At 37.5% G+C, this 19,130-nt stretch overlaps 1 protein-coding gene across 2 annotated transcripts in view; it reads left to right on the top strand.

Annotated features, from left to right (window-relative positions):
• The window catches only part of phlpp1.L (PH domain and leucine rich repeat protein phosphatase 1 L homeolog), a 79,494-nt gene that overhangs the window by 57,311 nt on the left and 3,053 nt on the right, over nt 1-19,130 (top strand). The window contains exons 9-16 of one of the 2 annotated variants that reach the window (XM_018267730.2): nt 1,999-2,094; nt 2,999-3,154; nt 5,709-5,909; nt 6,690-6,852; nt 9,536-9,666; nt 11,351-11,467; nt 13,142-13,336; nt 14,233-14,461. In XM_018267730.2, the coding sequence (XP_018123219.1) occupies nt 1,999-2,094; nt 2,999-3,154; nt 5,709-5,909; nt 6,690-6,852; nt 9,536-9,666; nt 11,351-11,467; nt 13,142-13,336; nt 14,233-14,461 (1,288 nt within the window). Of the gene's footprint in view, nt 1-1,998; nt 2,095-2,998; nt 3,155-5,708; nt 5,910-6,689; nt 6,853-9,535; nt 9,667-11,347; nt 11,468-13,141; nt 13,337-14,232; nt 14,462-19,130 lie in introns of both variants that reach the window. The other variant, XM_018267729.2, reaches the window with a different exon arrangement.

The raw sequence follows: 19,130 nt of genomic DNA, 5'->3' as shown, positions 1-19,130 counted from the left end.
CACAGCATGTGGGGGGCCACATAAGGGGGGGGGGGTCGTGGGCCGCCAGTTGGACAGCCCTGTATTAATACATTACTCAACTGACTATAAGTAAAGGTGGCCATAGACGTTAAGGTTTTTTGACCAACTTGTCATCGGTTAGAAAATTTATCGGTCACAGTAAAATATATCCATTGTCCAATTATTTGCAGGGCCAAGGAGGCAGCTACCCACAGTTTCCTAGCTTCAACTATATGAGATCGCTTGAAATGGCCTTTTTTGTTAATGGACAAATCATACATTTAAACGATCATGTCAGGTCCTACGATAAGGAAAAGATCTTTTAAAAATCTTAACATCTATGGCCATCTTAAGCCAGCATGCAACCATGTTGACAGAAAAGGTTGCTATTTTTGTAGATATAATGTTTCAAATTACAGAAATTCCTGATATACAAAAAAATTATCCCTATTACCCGTGTTTTCTGATATACCACCATCAGAAAACACGGGGCCCCGTACAGCAAAATTTTCTGGGCCCCTGGTACCATCCCGCCCCCAAGCCCTACCCCAGTTCAATCAAGGGTATCTTAGCTCACATGAATTTGTATCATTATCCCACTCTGACCTGTTAAGTGTCTCATTTTCCACTTGATTATCATGTACTTATTAAACACGAGAGTCTGCAAACCTTCACAGCTTGTAGTCCCTGAAGAGAAAATTTAGGAAACACTACGGTAATTTTCAGGCTGAGAATCTGTTGGAAAATTGTCACTGTGTTGTTTAGGTATCGTATAATACGCACAAAACTGATTAGACATAGGTTGCTGTTGAACTCTTAAGGTGGCCATAGAAAGATCTTTCCAAGAAAGTAGAGACGTGTAGAGCTGAATAGTCATATACTGTATACAGGTAGAAACAATAGAAATCTATCTTTATCTGACAATTTAGCATTACCAATGGCAGATGTTCAGGTGCAAATCAAAATTTTCCGGGCCAGCCCCATTGATGAGCCAACCGATATCTAACTCTTCTGGCAATATTGATCGGCTTGTCTCCCACCATACACGCACAGAATAGTATACAAAAATTTGTTTTGCGCAATATTTACTTTTACCAATATTTACTCTTATCAATACTATTCCTTATATCCAGGAGATTATCCTGGGAATGCCATGGTAAATTTCACAGTTGTGGTGTTTAATACTTTAAGTGAATTACTGTAAATGGGCTTCATATGGCATCACCAAATAATTGACTTCTGAAAAGCTTTAGACCATAATATTCTACCATAATTTGATTTAAAATGTTATTTAGGTCTCGCTGACCCTAGAAAGTTTTTGTGGGTATTGTAGATAAGGGAGTATTTCCATAATTAGGATCACTATAACTTAAGTCTACTTCAAAATTTTGAAACATCAATAAAACAGGATTGTTTTGCTACCTCACTTTTTAACACAGTTTGACCACTTGAAGAAAGCTTGAAAAGTGGACCTCTGGGAAAGTTCTTTGCTAAAAGAACTCACCAGTTCAGAGTACTTTGTATGCCACTATTTCTACCTTATTTCCCATCAATTCCTAACATACTATATCTTACTACAGAGCAGTTGCACCAGCACACTGCTGCATAAAGAACCATGGCAGATTGTCTGGGAGTACTGTACTGCCATCTTCACCCTAATTATTTTTGTGTCCAGTGCATTTTAAATGCATTGGGGTTATGTAATAAAAGTCACTAAGTTTGCCCAGGAGTAGTAACCCATAGCAACCAACCAGCAGGAAGCATTTACTGGTCACCTATTATAAATCAAACAGCTTATTGGTTGCTGCTCCTGGGGAAATGTAGTACCTTTTATTACATATAGGGGTAAATAACTTTTTCCTGAAAGCAGAACTGTTTTTTTTTTATGTTGGTGTAGAAATTACAGACTGTTACATAACACTGTATAAAATCAAAAAACATTTTTGTGCTAACTCTGTAATGTTGGTAAACAACTATTTTGAACTTTTTTTTTATCAGAAACATTCTGGATTCCCTTCCTGAGTGGTTCGGTGAATGCAGAAGTTTAGAGGTACTTGATATGAGCCACAACCACCTAAATGAGCTTCCTGCCAGGTGAGTTCTTTTGTATAACTATGTAGAACATATATATATATATATATATATATATATATATATATATATATATATATATATATATATATATATATATATATATATATATATATATATATATATATATATATATATATATATATATATATATATATATATATATATATATTTTGACAATAGCAACCAAAAAGTATACAAACCACTTGTGATTAGAATTCAAGCAGCAGGTCTAAAAATCAATCACAAAGTATTTCAGTTGCTGATTGTATTACAAAAATTATAGGGATCCTTTACAATGCACATTACATTGGCCATTTGCACATTTATTTATTTTTTGGGCTTTGCACACTTCCTGATGCTGCGCTCTGCTCAATGCAAGATGCAGAGCATAGCTTACCCCAGGGCACATGTGCTTCTTAAGGGGTACACACTTGCGCAGTTTAGGGACCAACCTAATATACAGTATAAATACAACAGAAAATTCAAATCACAAGGCTAATTAGTAATTAATTCAAAGTCGCAGCATGCAGTGTTTCGGGGGTAAACCCCTTTTTTGATTGTGTAGTTTGCACAACATAAATGCTTAGCACAGCAGTGACCAGAAGCTATCTAGTAATTAACAGATATTAACATTGTAAAATCATTAGTATCTTGTCTTTTTTTTTTCTTTTTTTTTCTTTTCTTATGCTTAATAGGCTATTCTGTACCAGTGCTCTTTTAGGTTAAAACCGGCTGCAAAGACTATCGGGACTCATTGAGAACACCCAAATACTATTACAATGTAGCTTGCCCAAAAAATATGCCTAGCACAGCAGTGACCAGATGATACCTAGTAATTATCAGATATTAACATTGTAAGTTAATTTAGTATCTTGTCTTTTTTTTTTTCTCTTATGCTTAATAGCATATTCTGTACCAGTGCTCTGAGAAAGCTACTTTTAGGTTATAACCGGCTGCAAAGACTTCCAGAACTCATTGAGAACACCCAACTGGAGGTACTCGATGTGCAGCATAACCAGCTATTGGAGCTCCCTGCCAACTTGCTGCTTAAGTTAAACAGGTAAGAATAAATTTACCTAGAATACATGCAGCAAGTATTTTTAATTAATAAGCTAGACTTGCTTCACTACACAGCAAATATTTAAAGGGATCCTGTCATCGGAAAACATGTTTTTTTTTCAAAAAATAGTGCTACTCCAGCAGAATTCTGCACTGAAATCCATTTCTCAAATGAGCAAACTGATTTTTTTATTTTCAATTTTGAAATCTGACATGGGGCTAGACATTTTGTCAATTTCCCAGCTGCCCCTGGTCATGTGACTTGTGCCTGCACTTTAGGAGAGAAATGCTTTCTGGCAGGCTGCTGTTTTTCCTTTTCAATGTAACTGAATGTGTCTCAGTGAGCCATGGGTTTTTACTATTGAGTGCTGTTCTTAGATCTACCAGGCAGCTGTTATCTTGTGTTAGGGAGCTGCTATCTGGTTACCTTCCCATTGTTCTTTTGTTTGGCTGCTGGGGGGGAAAAAGAAAGGGGGTTATATCCCTCTAACTGAGTGATTGAAGTTTATCAGAGCACAAGTCACATGACTTGGGGCAGCTGGGAAATTGACTATGTCTAGCCCCATGTCAGATTTCAAAATTTAATATAAAAAAATCGGTTTGCTCTTTTGAGAAATGAATTTCAGTGCTGGAGCAGCACTATTAACCGATTCATTTGGAAAAAATTTTTTTTCCCATGACCGTATCCCTTGCTTTATTATCAGTGAAACATTTTCATTATTCGGTCATCTATCTGAACCAGTATGCTTTTAACTATCAAGCCCACTCATTCCGTTTTTGTTTGCCTGATGCAGAGTTTTACATGTGATTGGCTGCTAGGTGAAGTTATTCTAAGGAGGTGGCACTGTGTGATATTTTAAAATATTCAAAATGTTTATACAGTTCTTAAGCATTTTCCCACGAAGAAGTCCTTTTTTATACTGAAGTGTATGGGTATAATGCAGAAGCAGGGTCTCTTTTTTTTTTTTTTTTTTTTTTTGGTCTGTCCTTTTCAGCTGTAGAAAGGTTCAGAAGCACAGAACCTTTTGCAGCTAGTAAACTTTCACTGTTACATGATATTCACCCTAGCATAAGTTAGACATACACTGATAATTTGAGGTGTTACAAAATATCATTATAGGGGCCTGTGCAGACCTGACAGGAGGGGTCCATTTTAATAGTTTGAGGTCTGCTCCCAGAGGAATTTTCAAACCTACTGGAAAGAAACCTGGTAGGACAATTTGCAAAATAACAGAACTGAAGAAGCTGCTCGGATGAGTAATGAAACGTCTTCAGTGATTACCCAAGTCCAGTTGCTTTAGAATTTCTTATATTTGAGTTGGACATTTTATTATTCCTTTGGCCCCTACACAGTCCAAAAAGCTGCCGCGTGGTCTAGAATTGCTGAGTTGGCCTGTGTTATCTTTGCTAGAAACTGGCCTTTTCAGTCTACACAGTATTCAGCCTATATATTTCTCTTTAGTTCTGGACCTAGTTTTGGTTTCTTACTTTAAAACGTTGTTTACAGTTTAAGTGCTACCAGACAATGTTTACTTGTCTTCTCTTCACTATTATAAATTCAGCTAAACATTATTTCCTGCCTTTGTTGTTATTGGAAAGATCCAGAATGCACCTGCAGGAACTGGCCAGCCTAGATCTCAGATTTAAGTGAAGCAATTTATATAGCTTTTCAGAGCACCACATGATTATTTTATTGCAGTGGCAAGTACCAACATGTTGGAAAGGCACCCTACAGAAAACCGACTTATTCGTTAACTCCTTCATAGAGTGTGTATAACTGTCCGGTTCATTAATAGAACCAATGTATTGCATCTGTGAATTTATACTGGAAAATTTCTCAATTACATTTCTTTCATTCCCCCTTAACTTGAAGGCAATCTTTCCCTTTAACTATTGAATCATTAAAGATACCTTTAATTTCCCAAGAAGTGGCTAGTTGTCAGATACTTCTGGTGTGTACAATATAGAGCTATGTGTACCATATAATAGACTTGACTTAGTCCACAAGAAATCCACAAAAAGCCTTTTCGTGGAATGTGCAACTATGCTTATTATTTCTTTTGTCCACCTTAAAATGTGGTGTAGCCAGTAATGCTTTTCTGCTACTATTCTAATTCATTTGGATTAATAAGAGAGACCTTGGAGAGAAAAAAAAGATAAGCAATTAAAAATAAAATTGTCTCTGGCTCAGCAGGTTTTTGTTGCTGGGGTTTAAACATACATATAGTTATGTTGGAAAAAAAATAATCTTCAAGATCTTTATATAAAACAATGTTTTATTGGACATGTACGCATTTATAACTTTTAACAGCATGAATGATTTATTACAAAAGTGAAACCCTCTGTTTGTTTATGCTGGACTTTGAATAAAAACTAATTTTGAAAAAAAAACCATACATATAGTATTTTTTAGGCTGGAAATAGGCAGAAGAAGAACAGTTCAAAAAACATACAAAATAAATACTGAAGACCAGTCATAATGCTGCTTAGGATAGGTCCAGCTATATCTTCAAAAAAACAAAACAAAAAAATTAACGTGTTTGAATTTTTTGCAGCCTACGGTGCCTCAATGTCTCTGCCAACAATTTAGAAACACTTCCTGCCACATGTTTGTCCGAAGAGTCACACAGTATGCTGCAGGAGCTGTATCTGACTAATAATAATCTCACTGACAAGTGCGTGCCCTTATTAATGGGACATCCCCACCTGAAGATCCTGCACATGGCGTTTAATCATCTACAGACTTTCCCAGCAAGGTGAGTACCTCTCTGTTCATTATGGGGAATGAGAAATGCCTAGTCATCCTGCAATTTAATCTCCTCTAGCATAGGCAACTAGTCTCCTCCAAATTCTCCACCAGCAGCTAACATGTGAATTGCCCCTGGGGAAACCTACAGTCCTTTCAAGGAAACTTCTGTCAACTTTGTGCTGCATATTTTACCTCAGCTTTGATTTGCATGTTAGGGGAGGGCATTTGGAGGAGATTAGCCATACATGCTAGACGATATTAATCGTAGGACAACTAGTCTCCTCATTTGTCATTGCCCCTAACCTAGGGGCACAGGTCTAATCTACTCGACACAAAACAGAAGTATCCAGAATTTGCAGAAGATAAATCGTGGCAGTTTATCCTTCACAAACAAAAGCTGAAACAAGTGATGTTAGTGCAGATAAGAGAGAGGTTTGAACTAAATACTAATATTTCTCATAGTGACATTGAAGGAAGAGTATAGGTTCCGAATAAATACATAACCAGCAGGTAATTTATATCAAAATACAAGACCTATTAAGTATTAGAAAATCTTACCAAATGCAATATCTGTAAATATTGCCCCTTTACATCTTTTCCCTTAAGCCACATTTTGTGATGGTCTGTGTTCTTCCTCAGAACAATACATTTCAGAAGTAAGATTCAGTTAAGTGAACCGACTATGCTGTGAATGAGTTTGATCTTAATTGCCTGATGTTCTCGGGGATTGTGAGCATATACCGTAAGAATCATTGCTTTTTTTCTATGTTTTTTTTTTTTTTTGCAGTAAAATGGCCAAATTGGAGGAACTAGAAGAGATAGATATTAGTGGGAACAAGCTGAAAGCCATGCCAACCACCATTATGAACTGCAGGCGTATGCACACAGTCATTGCTCACTCCAACTGCCTGGAAGTCTTCCCTGAAGTTATGCAGCTCACAGACATTAAGGTTAAGAGAATTTTAAATAGCCTAGCATATTTACCTTACTGGTTGCTGTCCATATGGGCATAAAGTGTGCACTTTGTGTGGAAAAAACATTTTCAACCCCTTGAATGCTCCTTGTTTCAGGACAATTATTAATACTGTAAGGGTATTTTTATTAATTTTTATGAATAAACTGGAGTTAGACTACACCACATTGATTTTAGTCAGAGGAACAATAAAATGAATGAAAACATACACATTAGTAAATCACAGTCCTTGACAGTTTTCCAACAAAATAGTCACAAAATTGCGAGAAGGCATGGGTTGTATACTGATAAGCTACTTCTCTACCTCACAAGGGCCAAACACTGAGCAGCTTCAGTTTTCCTGTTTAAGTCAAGAAATAAAAACGATAGATTTTTGCGATTAAAACAAAAGGCGAAAACTATGTTCAGCACAAGTATTAGTCATTGAACTTATGTTGAACAGAGGGGTATACTGTCAAGCATGACAAAGGGGAGTGTTCCCGAAACATTGCACATTGCATTAGAAAAATTGCAAGGGCTTGCCCTGCTAAAGCACGTTCCTGTGTGCCAGTGAATTTCTTTGTTTCCTGTAAACAAAACCAGTCACACCAATTATATGGGAAGTAGCAAGCTCATAAGTCAACTCCTCCCCCCTTTTTGTTAATTTGTTTAAGGGGTAGCCTCCCCATTTTATTTATTTTTTTAATGACAACAAATGGCCAGGTGGGGCATACTGCATGGATACTAAGACATTTAATTAGAATGTGTAAGATGTGTAATTGGCACTGTTTGCTGATACATTTCTAGTTTAATCATTTATGTACGGATCTTAGGCATGGGTCACAGGGAGTAGCATAATCACTCCGGAAGTGTAATAAAATGTAACTCTGACACTGTATAGCCTTGCACATTGCATTAAATCTGGTAAGACTCTAGGAATCTGTTAGATTAAAGACATTTCATTAATACTTTTGGTTTTTTTTGTTATTCTTCCATTAATCAAAAACCCAATATTTTTGAGCAGTAATCGAAGAAATGGCCTAAACATTTGTAGGGAACATCCAAGCCAAGTATTTATGTATTCCTCTCATCATGTAAATGCATGTAATTTTGCACTCTGAGTGTGAGAGACTGTTTTAAGCTTATTTCTACCTGAAACTGTGGTTCACCATTTTTAATAGAAACTATAATTTAGACTATTAGTGCTCACCATGTCGGAACATTGTTATTGCTGCATACATGCTTGTACTTGAATATTATTGAGATTTGCAGTTCAGTCCAATTAAAGTAGATCTGTCTTCCCCTTGTTACGTCACATGCAGTTCTGTAACTCTCTGCTTCTGTCTGTGTGCTGAAACAAAGCTTTCTGTCACTCACAGGCAGTGTCAATGACATTTTAGTTATAATGTTGTGGCACTACTTGCCTGCACTAGATTATTAAAAATGAGAGATGTAATTATACCGTACAGTCATGGAGTATTTAAGCTTACCAGCCCCTCCAAGTTTTAAATAAGGAAATCTGACAGTGATGTTCTGGCACCCTCATGTACAGCAGTTTTGGCAGCCAACACTTGTTCCCATGTTTTCCCTCCTTATAATTATGTTGAAGTTGCTTGCATGCCTGCTGAAGCATGAACAGTACAGTTCGTTAGTCCAGGATTTGAACAGCCAAAGATTTGCTTCAAGGTTACAGCATTTTCCCACGGAGAGGAAGCTTGTTCTGGCAGTGGCATGCAATGAATTGGATTCATGTAACAGAGCTAAAACTGGAGGCAAGAGGAAGTATTTTCCTCATCCGTTTACTTTTAGTAAGCTGTTCTAGTCACTTGTCATCTTAAAAGCAATTTTAAAAAATTGGGAGAAAATACTTAACCAGAGAATAGAACTTGCATCGAATGTAAGCATTATTCTGTCCAGGCACTTTTGACACTTGGTTATTTAATGAAAACCCTGCTGTATTGTTAACTGAAATCCCTATACTACTTTTAGGGTAAGGCCACACTGGGTGTTTTGGGGAGATTTGGTCGCCTGGAGACTAATCGCCTCGTCTTTGCGGCGACCAATATCCCCAAACGCCTGCATTCTTACCCACTTGGATCCCACCTTATCTGCGACCCGCTGACCATCAAGAATCAGGAAGTGCTGTCATTGTAAACCGGAATTGACATCATTGGAAGTAGACGTGATCTGAAAAAAGGAGTAAAAATCGCTAATGAGAAGACCCGCGGCCTGACCCGCAACCCACAGGGTACTGCAGGTTTTTGTGGGTAACCAGTGGGTACCCAACCCGCTCCAGGACTCTACTTCAAGGGCCAAATTTCCTGAAAATTGATCGCTGCATGACCATCTTAACAACAAATAACCATCCTTAACTGAGCTCTAATGACAAAACAAAATCTGTATGAATACATTGCAATATAATCTATATTAAATAGATGGCTTCTGGAGTTTAGTTTACCCCAGAAAGCTTCTGTTCTCAAACCACACACAGGTATGGTTTGTTAAGTGGAATTGTGCCCATTAATAAGCCCTGTCTGGTTTTAGTATGTAAAGATTTTAGTAGTAGTTATTTTCTGAATTACTCTGAGCAATGATACTTCCATTTAAAAGGGCCTAACGATACTGTGCATATAACTGGAAACGTTTGTCTGTAGTAAACGTTCTCACCTTCTCTGTCCTAGTGTGTGGACTTAAGCTGCAATGAACTCACTGAAATCACATTGCCTGAAAACCTGCCTCCCAAACTGCAAGAACTGGACCTGGCTGGTAATGCCCGCTTACTCCTGGACCACAAAACCCTGGAGCTTCTGAAGTGAGTAGCAAATGTATTTTTGCCTGCACTTCAATGACGTGCATGTGATCATTAGCCACAAGAATAACAGCCCTTTCTACCATACCTTCTCTGTTTGCTGTCATGTGAAAGCTAATTGTGTTGTGGAGTATACATGCCTAGTAGGCTTGTGGATATTTAACTGTTGCTCTCCTTACTTTACTTTCCTCAGCTATAAAAAAAATAAAATCTTAATGTTTTTGCGAAAAGAAATTCTGCACAAATGTGTGTTGTATTTGCCAATCATCTACATAAAAAGCGTGCACTGTTTGCACTGTTCCAGCGTAGCTGCTGTCCTGTCGGGCAGACCAGGAAAAGCTGGCTTGTTAGGATTAATGCAACAATACAGTCAGTCAACATACTAGTATTGATATATATTTAACCCTTTCATACTGTGTTGGAACTGATAGTGTAGAAGTGAAGGTTCTGCTGTGTGTTTTCTCAGCATGATGTGGTTAATAAACCTCTGTATGTAAGTGGTCAGGGAGTGGGTTAAAGGTAATGTTGTAAAGTTAAGCAACATGAATGTTTTAAATCCTAAGAAAAAAAAATCACTGTACCAAGAAAAAAAGGTTAATTATTAGAGGTCACCTTTGAGGAATTTATACAGTCACAAGACTTCTATAAATACCCTTTTTCTTTTTTTACAACGGTGCCTGACGCAGCAAATTAGCTGTGTGGAGCCTGAACCCTTAAGTGTCAAGAGAGAAAGATGACATGACTGAGCTAAATCTGGCACAGCTTTTCCTGCGGAGGTTTGAGTGAAAGCTAAAGTTAAAGCATGTTAATTATCTTCCACTTGTTAACTGAACAGTCCGATCTGGACATTCCTGGGAATTTTGGTTGTGTACTTCGTTTAAATCCACATTATCCTTAAGAAAAACACTTGTGACATAACTTAGTTGCTATGTCTTCACTGTTCCTGGTAATCCCATGACTGTTCCTTCTTTCTGGTATAAGAGTAATTTTTGACTTTCGCAGAACCATGGATTTTATTGTGGGTGCTTAGTCAAATGTATTGTGTAAAGTTCAAAATGGACTAGTACTCCATCATTTTTAAAACACATGATTTATTCAATCACCTGTGTATCCAACGTTTCGGCCCCTTTTGGGGCCTTTATCAAAAGGTGCAGAAATGTTGGATACACAGGTGATGATTGAATAAATCAAGGTGCATTGTTGTTAAGCAAACACTGGTTTTGCAGCAAGTTGTTGTACAGGTATAGGACCTGTTATCCAGAACTCTCGGGACCTGGGGTTTTCTGGATAACTGATCTTTTCATAATTTGAATCTTCATACCTTAAGTCTACTAGAAAATCATTTAAACAATAATTAAACCCAATAGGCTGGCTGAGCCTTCAATAAAGATGAATTATATTCAGCTTGGATCAAGTACAAGCTGCTGTTTCTTTATTACAGAGAAAAAGGAAATTGTTTTAAAAATTTGTAGTATTTAATTATAATGGAGTCAATGGCAGACAACCTTACTGTTATTCGGAGCTTTCTGGATAACGGGTCCCATACCTGTACTTGTTATTACAACACATCGCCACCAGCCAAACCCTTAAGTGGAGAGGTGTCTTGTGTACATTCCCAGTGCTCAATCACACTATACATACTTTTAATAAACTTTTAATGAAATATTTCATTTATTTTGCTTAGCAGCAACATTCGGTTCTTCAAGGTGGACCAGCCGTCCTGTGGGTTCTCTGGCAGCGAAGCATCTGGAGCGCCAGCAGTGTGGAGCCATGGATATGCAGAAGCATCAGGCGTTAAGAGCAAGTATGTCCCATTGCACAGTACATATTCTCATTTACTTTAGTTGAACTTTCTTTGTCCTTGAAGCTTCCATAGAGGTTGTAGAGGTTCCATAGGAATGTTGGCAATCGGCTGTATAAAGGGCAGGGTCATTCAGGCAGTTAATAGTGTGCCTTGCGCTATAGTTGGGCATTTAGTATTTGAGTTCTTTATTGCCAATCGTTAAGTCTCTGAACTTCAAGAGTGGGAGGGTTACTTGATAATACTGCTTCAGATTTGACTTTGCTGCAGTTTAGGCAGAATTAATGCACATTTTCTAATGAATGAGCATGTGGGAAAGGATGTATTTCTAAGTGGAAACTAGTCTTTGATTTCACCTCACAAAACAGCCTAGACCATGATGTCCTGTTCGCTTTTGTTGTCTCTGGTTGCTATGCAACGAGTTACGGGATGCAGGATGTCTTCAAACTGAAGCACTATACTTCTGCTAGGCCGGCCCAAGATTTAGGAGCTGCTGATTGGGTGCTGCAGATCTGCCTTCAAGTAGCTGCATAATGTATGATGTCAGATTTTGGGAATGCTTGTGCCACCTGCTCCACACAATTTCACACGGTCAGATCTTTAAAACTGTTTTCCAAACAATGGATATTCTATAGAATCCCACATTTTTGTGTTCCTTCCCTGTTAATTCATTTTATTTGCCTTCAATAATGTACAGTATATCTCTCCTTTTGAAAAATCCAACCCCCACTAATATACACTTAACATTTACACAACTAGAAATTCTGAAGAAAAAAAAAAACATTCATGCATTCTATAGATTCCATTTGTTGCTTGAATAGTAGGTTAGGTAAGTTCCCTGTTAGTTCTAGAAATATACACAGGGAAAAAAGCTGTCTGCTATAAATGCAAATGCTTTCTTACTTGCAATAATGGCATTCTTTTGGAAATCAGATATCCCGATAAAAGCAGGGTTATTATAACCCCGTCTGGAGGATGCTTTGTTGAAATGGAAACGCTCAGCACACACTTCTAAATTTTTTTTTTTGTTACAGTTGCATGGTTTGCATTGTCTGTGATTGAAATTTCATTTTAGCTCAGCAAAGGAATCAATATGGCATCTCTAATTTAGTAATACATACAATAATGAAGATAAATTTGCAGATTAACATGTAACAAACGTTTCACAGACTATTTATGGGTAATTCTATAGTTTTTGGCATTCTTTAACAAAAAAAAGCATAAACTGCTTTTTTTTTTTTTTTTTTTTTGTACTTGTTTTAATCCTGTTTTACTTCCGCTCACCTCACTGTGTAAAGGAAAAGGAGGGGGAGGGAAGAAGCAGCAATTTGACATTCTGTAGTATAGGAAAAGGAGATCTTGCATAAAGGCCTGTTAGGGCTAGATTTAAGGAGAATGTTTTATTTACTCTTGCCTAGGGGTGAGCTCTTAGGGGCAACTCTAAATATTCTTGACACTGTGGATAAAAGACTGATGAAGATGTTTTACTTGTTATAAACTAAGGGCCAAATATTATACCTTAAGAATATTATACCTTAAGAAAAGCCAGATATCACTGTTAGTGACTAATATTTCAAATCCCACAAGAAAAGAGATACTATTATAGTTAACTTGCAATGTCTGTATTGATTATAAAGCAAAACACTATTTTTTTTTTTTTTTTTTTTTTTGTTCCAGGCTTTGTGTAGCATCCCTTCTGGTCAACAATTTGTGTGATAACCGTGAAGCTGTGTATGGTGTGTTTGATGGTGATCGGAATGTAGAGGTACCCAGCCTGCTGCAGTGCACAATGAGTGACATTCTAGCTGATGAACTGCAGAAAACAAAAAGCGAGGAGGAGTACATGGGAAATACCTTCCTGGTTATGCAGAGGTGACTTTATGAAGAAATTTCTTGTTTTATTGTCTTCATTATATTTGTGTGTGTGTGTATATATAACTATACATATAATTTCATACAGTAGAAAATGTTAGCTTCTGTTCCAAAAACAATGCTAGGCAGAATAAGGATCCTTAATTTTACTGATTGATGTCCTAAGGTTGCTGCACATTTTTCTAGTTAAAAACAAAATCCATCATTTGCAGCTAAAACAGTGTTTATGGGATTATATTCTTTCAACTGCAACTCTTGCAAATTGTAATTGTTGTTTTATTACGGGGCAGCTAATGCCTGAAAAAAACTTGTTCCTACAAACACAGGTGGGTGCTTTAAATCCACATTGCTGTTTTGCATTACTTTTTGGGTTCCTTTCTTTTAGCATTTGACTTTCAGGGCCTTATTGTAGTGGCTCTTTGAAAAATGTGACAATTAAATTGAGATAAGATGAATCTGGGTTAGAGTGCTACAGTAGGTATGTATTTTCTTAGGCCAATAAGTACAGCTAAAGACCAAAAAAACAGACTTTTTTAATGGAATATTTGCACTTCTAATCCGAAGAACTCTAGTGTTCTTTACTCTGCGTTTATTAGAACCTCAGTTGTGTAGGATTCTCCAGAGACACTGCATTGCGGGGAGGCATATGCTTTATTGCAGCTTGATGTTGGAAAAGATGGAATACCACTCCCAGTAATCAGCAATACGTGTTTAGCAAATGTGCACAATAAATGCAAATCTTTTTTTAATTCCGAGCTCTGCACAAAAAACATAGAATTTGATGGAAGCTTTAATTAGTTTAGGGAGGGTAATACTCCACATATGTTATTTCAGAATGAGAAACAAATAACTGCCCAGTGCTCTGACTAAGTTGCTAAACTTCTGCTTTATTTTAGGAAACTGGGTACAGCTGGACAAAAACTAGGAGGCTCTGCTGTTCTCTGTCACATAAAACACGATCCCATGGACCCTGCTGGGTGTTTCACACTCACCACTGCCAATGTAGGCAAGTGCCAAACTGTTCTCTGCAGAGATGGGAAGCCACTTAACCTGTCCAAACACCTTACCGTCAGTTGTGAAGAAGAATTAAAGAGAATAAAGCAGCACAAGGCCATCATCACAGAGGTAAGGAATAACAAGCCAATTTCTCTAGGGCAGTCAGTCTTCATGTGTGACGGGCTAATAAAACAGAGCGAATCTAAGAATGTTGTGCACAATGCTATACCATTGTTCCAACTAAAATAAGGCATGTGAGGTTTTTGAAAATGCTTTGCTTCCTCTCTAAACCTTAAATAAAACATCTACAAATAAGGAAGCTTTGTATAATATGCACACAAAGCTATAATCAGTGAGATAAATACACAGCCCACAGTTTGTCAATGGTTGTATGCTCTCTCACTGTTCAGGCTTTGACTAGCAATACCCACAGGACACTGGGGAGGACCAATACTAATAAATATTACATTAAAAGCTTGAGACTTTGCATGTGGTGGAAATATCTTGGTCTTTATTGAGTTTTATTCACAAGTGAATTATTTACATGAGTAACGCAAACACTTTAAAGGGGTTGTTCACCTTTACATTAACTTTTAGTATGATGCAGAGAGTGATATTTTGAGACAATTTGCAATTGGTTTTTATTTGTGTTTTTTCAGTTATTTCGCTTTTTATTGGGCAACTATACAGTTTGCAATTTCAGTAATCTGGTTGCTAGGGTCCAAATTTCCCTAGCAACCATGCATTGATTTAAAGAGACTGGAATATTAATAGAAGAGGCATGAATAGAAAGAGGAGTAATAAAAAGTAGTAATGACAATAAATTTCTAGCCTTACAGAGCATTTGTTTATTTAGATTAGGTCAGTGACCCCAATTTGAAAGCTGGAAAGAGTCAGAAGAAGAAGAATGCAAAACTCAAAAACTATATAAAGAAAAAACGAAGGACAATTGAAAAGTTGCTTAGAGTTAGCAATTCTATAACATACTAAGTTACCTGGAGGGCGAACCACCCATTTAACCCATTTTTTTCTGGCCAAGAAATAAACAATTTGTCCCATTATCTGAAGTGACTTACCTATAACTGAAGTACCCCTGAATAATCCATGGCAACAAAATTGCAATAAGTAAACAACATTAAGAGATAGGGAGGGTGGAAAAACCACCCTTATACCCTCCTTTACCTTTAGCATATCCCCATTATTTAAACATCTGCACTGCCCTTCCATGCCAAGCCCATCCCAAGCATGCTACTATTAGCCTCAGCTGCAGGGTAAGGAATTAACTTGCAAACGGCAACCCCTTCTATTCCTCCCAGCGGCCATGCCACCATTTGACGCTACCAATATTAGGCCATGTAGGTCTATAGTTAAAGGAGAACTAAAGTTTAAAAGAAAACTATACCCCCCAAACAATGTAGGTCTCTATAAAAAGATATTGCATAAAACAGCTCGTAAAATCCTGCATCATGTAAATAAACCTTTCTCATAATATAATTTTTTAGTAGTATGTGCCATTGGGTAATCCTAAATAGAAAATTGCCATTTTAAAACATATGGGCCACCCCCTGGGATCCTAGGATTCACTGTGCACACAAAACAGCCAAACAAACCATACTTGTTAGGTCACATGAGCCAATTAACAGACAGTGTTGTGTCTTTTGCTTCAACACTTCTTCCTGTTAGAGTAGAATTTCTGGTCAGGTGATCTCTGAGGCAGACCATCACGAAATAGTGGTTCAAGGCAAGAGATAAAAAAGGGCAATATATACTTAAATATATAGACCAGTTTGGTAAGATTCTTTAATATGCCACTTAATTTGATATATCTGTTGCTTTAATATTCATTTTGGGGGTTAAGTTTTCCTTTAACCAAAGAAGTGGGCTAGAAATGTTGTACATTGTGTTTTGGGCTTCTGTACCAGCCTAAGGCAACCAACAGCCCTTTAGCAGTAAAGATCTGTGTCTCCAAAGATGCCCCAGTAGCTCCCCATATTCTTTTTTGCTGATTCACTGCACATGTTCTGTGCTGCTGTCACTTACTGAGCTTAGGGACCACTCACAATATACAGTACATATAGAAAATAAATGTAACTATACGATTGATTAGTAATGAAAACAGAAAATTTCAACATGGCAGCACAGAAACCAGGGCAACTAGCATCAGAATTTAATAATCAGCCCTGTAGCATCAGTTTATATTACAGACCAACCTAATTTTCTGCTTAATAATTAGTGACGACCCCTAAGCTTAGCTTCTCAACAGCTGCTCAGAGCCCACTGAGCATGTGAGTGTCACAGACACTTTCCAAGATGGTGACCCCCTGTGACAAGTTTGAAGTACCAGATCATTGCTGCTTTTGAGAAGCTGAAACTTTAGGCTCATCCAAAAAGTTCACTATATAATACATGCCATTTTTAGTCATATTAATTTTAAAGGTTTAGTTCTCCTTTAAAGGACAATATAAGATTATGGATTAAATTTGGTAGATTTCCAGATAATGGAAAGGCCATATTATGTGGGAAAAGCCCAGGTACTGTATGCAGATAACATATCCCATATTTGTGCTTACTTTACTATTCTTATAAGAGGAATGACTGGCTGCCAAATGAAATGAATGCAGCATGTCTGTATGAGATGTAAGGAAAGGTGTAACCCTATACTCGCTGTGTATACCAACATTTCTATGCCGTAAATTAACCTTCTCTCCTCCTTCCAACTAATGATCCTTTAGAAAAGATTCCCCTCAGCCCAGTGCAAAAGGGAACTGGAGCATATGTAATCCTGCTGCAGCTGGCAGGATAAAATGAACTTTCTAAAATTGCAATTAGAATGCTTTCCTCCATGTTTAACATTTCCTTTGCCACCACCCTGTGCCAGTAAATGGGGTTAGTACTTATTTAAATAAAAATTTGCATTAAGGTGTGTTCTACAAGTATCATTCAATTTTAGCTGCTACTTAAAGGAACAGTTCAGTGTAAAAATAAAAACTGGCTTAATAGATATATGTACAAAATAAAAAAGTGTTAATAGTTAATTAGCCAAAAATGTCATCTATAAAGCCTGAAAGTGAGCAGATGTCTAACATAACATAACAGTTCTCTAACTCTTGAGTTAGATTTAAAAGGGTCCCATATGGGACATAAATGTTCAGTGAGTTAGCAGCTTGCATGTCTCAGGCCAAATTCAAAAGCAAACAGTCACACACATGGCCCCACTCACTTACTGCCTGGTAACCAATCGGTGGAAACCAAGAGAGCTGAAAAGCAGGAAGTGTTCTGGCTATTATGTTAGACATCCAGCCACTACAGCCTTTATACATTACATTTTTGGCTAACTATATTGAAAACATTTTTTACCCAGTTTTTGTGATTCTAAACAATTCCTTCAAAGGGACTGCCACCTAATAGCAACTTTCCAATATGTCTTCATTAAATTAAACATTTTCAAAGTTTTTGCAATCTATGGGCAGTATTTTTTAATCCCTTTCTGTTCCCTGCTTCTGAGAGCTGGAAATTAAATCAGCACAGTGCTGTCCAACTTCTGTGCTATTGTGGGCTGGATTTTTTTCTGGTCTACATGGTGAAGAGCCGATAATTGAAGCCAGTGTTAGCCACTCCCTGTTTTAGACCACACCCACTTTAAACTACACCCATGTTACCACAAAACCATGTCCACATTAATTGCACACCAAAAAACCAAATGGTTGGTGCTCACTGCAGGGATATCACTTATCACTTGTATGTTAGAAAAGTTGTCATATTAAGACATATTAACAACGGGAATTAAAGCTGCACAGTCCTATAGTAAAATATTTCATTAATATAAATTCATCGGTTGAGTAACAAAACTTCTCTCACCCTGTAACGAACATGACCTGGGTGTAAAAAACCCAAGGTCCAACACTTAAGCGTAGAATATAAAATGAAGTCTCTTATGGAAAATGGGAAAAACACTTACCGGACGTATCAAGCGGTCCGGGTGCATCGCCCCGAACCGTAGCAAGGGGTGTGTGTGCTTTCAAGTATAAAGAAGATCGGCAAGCACTCCGGACACCTCTTATGGTAGGTAAAAATGCACTTTTATTTCAAACACATTAAAACCATAATGTCCTGACGCGTTTCGTATCTAGACGATACGTAATCATAGGCATGATTACGTATCGTCTAGCTACGAAACGCGTCAGGACATTATGGTTTTAATGTGTTTGAAATAAAAGTGAATTTTTATCTACCATAAGAGGCGTCCGGAGTGCTTGCCAATCTTCTTTATATTAAGACATACCTTTAAATCCTTATGCCCCCTCCTCCTGTGGATCACAGTACCCCCCCCCCAGCACATGATTAAACACCTTAGGGGCTCCTAACACATTTCCAAATGCTAACAAACACCCAGAACAAATACCAGTCTTATGTTTCACAGGCATAGCAGGGTACACACAGGGAGCATTGGGAAGGCAGAGTATGGCACACAAAAGAACAATAGGGCAGGCAGAGTTATTCACACCCAATAAGAATAGGGCAGGCAGAGTATGGAACAGACAGGGAGCATAAAGTGTGAACAGTGTGGACAGTTTCAGTCTGGGTCTCAGGTGTGAACAGTATAGAACTTTAGGAAATAAAAAATAGAGGTGTCACAAGTGTAAACAATGCAGGGGGATTACATGTATGAACAATACAGGGAATTCGTCTGAATTTGAGGTTTAAACAATGCAGGGGCCAGTTAATCTCTGTAGTGATACCTATTAAATGTTACACATGGTAAACAGACACAGCAGGCAGACTTTCATGTGAAGGACCC

Source organism: Xenopus laevis, chromosome 6L, assembly GCF_017654675.1.
Source record: "Xenopus laevis strain J_2021 chromosome 6L, Xenopus_laevis_v10.1, whole genome shotgun sequence".
Classification (NCBI taxonomy): domain Eukaryota; kingdom Metazoa; phylum Chordata; class Amphibia; order Anura; family Pipidae; genus Xenopus; species Xenopus laevis.
This window is presented reverse-complemented; position numbering and strand designations above follow the sequence as displayed.